Source organism: Aplysia californica, unplaced genomic scaffold (assembly GCF_000002075.1).
Source record: "Aplysia californica isolate F4 #8 unplaced genomic scaffold, AplCal3.0 scaffold00002, whole genome shotgun sequence".
Lineage (NCBI taxonomy): Eukaryota > Metazoa > Mollusca > Gastropoda > Aplysiida > Aplysiidae > Aplysia > Aplysia californica.
The window spans coordinates 3,423,708-3,425,005 of NW_004797272.1; the positions used below are offsets into that span (position 1 = coordinate 3,423,708).

The following is a 1,298-nucleotide window of genomic DNA, read 5'->3' on the forward strand; positions in this document are numbered from 1 at the left end:
TATTATTATTATTATCATCATTGAGTGTTTTCCGGGTAACTAACTAATGTCTTCAAGTTGAACGATAAGCACTTAGCCATCGTCGACAGACGCCCAGCCATGATGAAACGTCCGTCAAGTCACGATCAGGAAACGTGACACGTGCCACTTTCAAGAACTAACCAAACAAAGACGACGATCCAATTCAGGCTGGTTTTGTGTGAAAGAAAAACAACAACGGTCATGCAGTGCAAGGTAAAAGCAAAGCAAACAGACAGAAAAAACACGGGGAAAGAGAATGAAAAAGGTAGCGCCATCCAACCACTTGCTGACCAGTGTTAGTCTTGCCGAAACAATACAAGTCAAATGGATTAAGAGTATGAGAATGTTCAAAAAGAGGAGATAAATTTAGATTTAGTAGGAGTTTTACAGCACTTGCAATGCCATTTGGTCATGTGAGTGCCAATGATTACAGGCGTTACACAAGAGTAACAAACACAAAGAAAGAAAGAGGAGAGGTGTTTTAGTTTTAGTAGAGGTTTTACGGCGCTCGTAACTGCACAAGGTCATATGAGCACCAGAAGATTAGAGCTGTCACAAGAGAGTAACAAACATAAAAAAACATGAAGGGGAGATACGGACGATAGATGTTAGATAGGAAAGAAGAAGCAAACCACACCAGAGCACCCTCCAACCACCAACTATTGCATCTTTTAAAACATTAGACCATAATATAAGTACAGCTGACGCATCTTCTTTTAAATTGAAGTCGTAGCTTTTGACAACAGCTTGTAAAGACTATTTTAGGGAAACAGGAAGAGGTGCCCTCATATGTACGGAACAAATGGCAATTCCCACCCAAAACACGACGCTACGCCCCATTACAGGACATATTCTTACACCAACTATTAATTACCCCTGATAGGACTAGGACAATGCATGTCTGACATCTCCAAGGACAAAAATAAGCGCCATAGTACACGTGTACCTTTCACGCCAAAGCCACGAAAGCCAACAAAGCCGTGGGAAACGCGGGGTCAGGAGAAGGACAAACAGATCTGCAGAGGAACAGCAATCACAGCAAGTGGGATTTTTTTTTTAAAGTCACATGACTTACCTTGCTCTGCATGAGAATGCGTAGCTCGATCCGCGGTCCCTCCCCTCTTCGCCGCTTAGGCATGTCCGTGTCTTCTCCTTCTCCGCCCACCTCTTCATCACGTGGTCGCTTGATACGACCTGAGGGCAAACAAAACAAAACAATTATTGTGATGAGTTCGAATAAGCAGTATGATACAACAAACAATATAAATAACCCTCTC

The 1,298-nt window shown here is 42.5% G+C and overlaps 1 protein-coding gene across 8 annotated transcripts in view; it reads right to left on the reverse strand.

Moving 5' to 3' along the window:
- Window positions 1–1,298, reverse strand: part of LOC101861245 (heterogeneous nuclear ribonucleoprotein K) — a 59,842-nt gene that overhangs the window by 21,356 nt on the left and 37,188 nt on the right. For all 8 annotated transcript variants that reach the window (XM_005089019.3, XM_013090838.2, XM_013090741.2 and 5 more), the window contains exon 3: window positions 1,097–1,215. In XM_005089019.3, coding sequence (XP_005089076.1) covers window positions 1,097–1,215 — 119 coding nt within the window. The remainder of the gene's footprint in view (window positions 1–1,096; window positions 1,216–1,298) is intronic.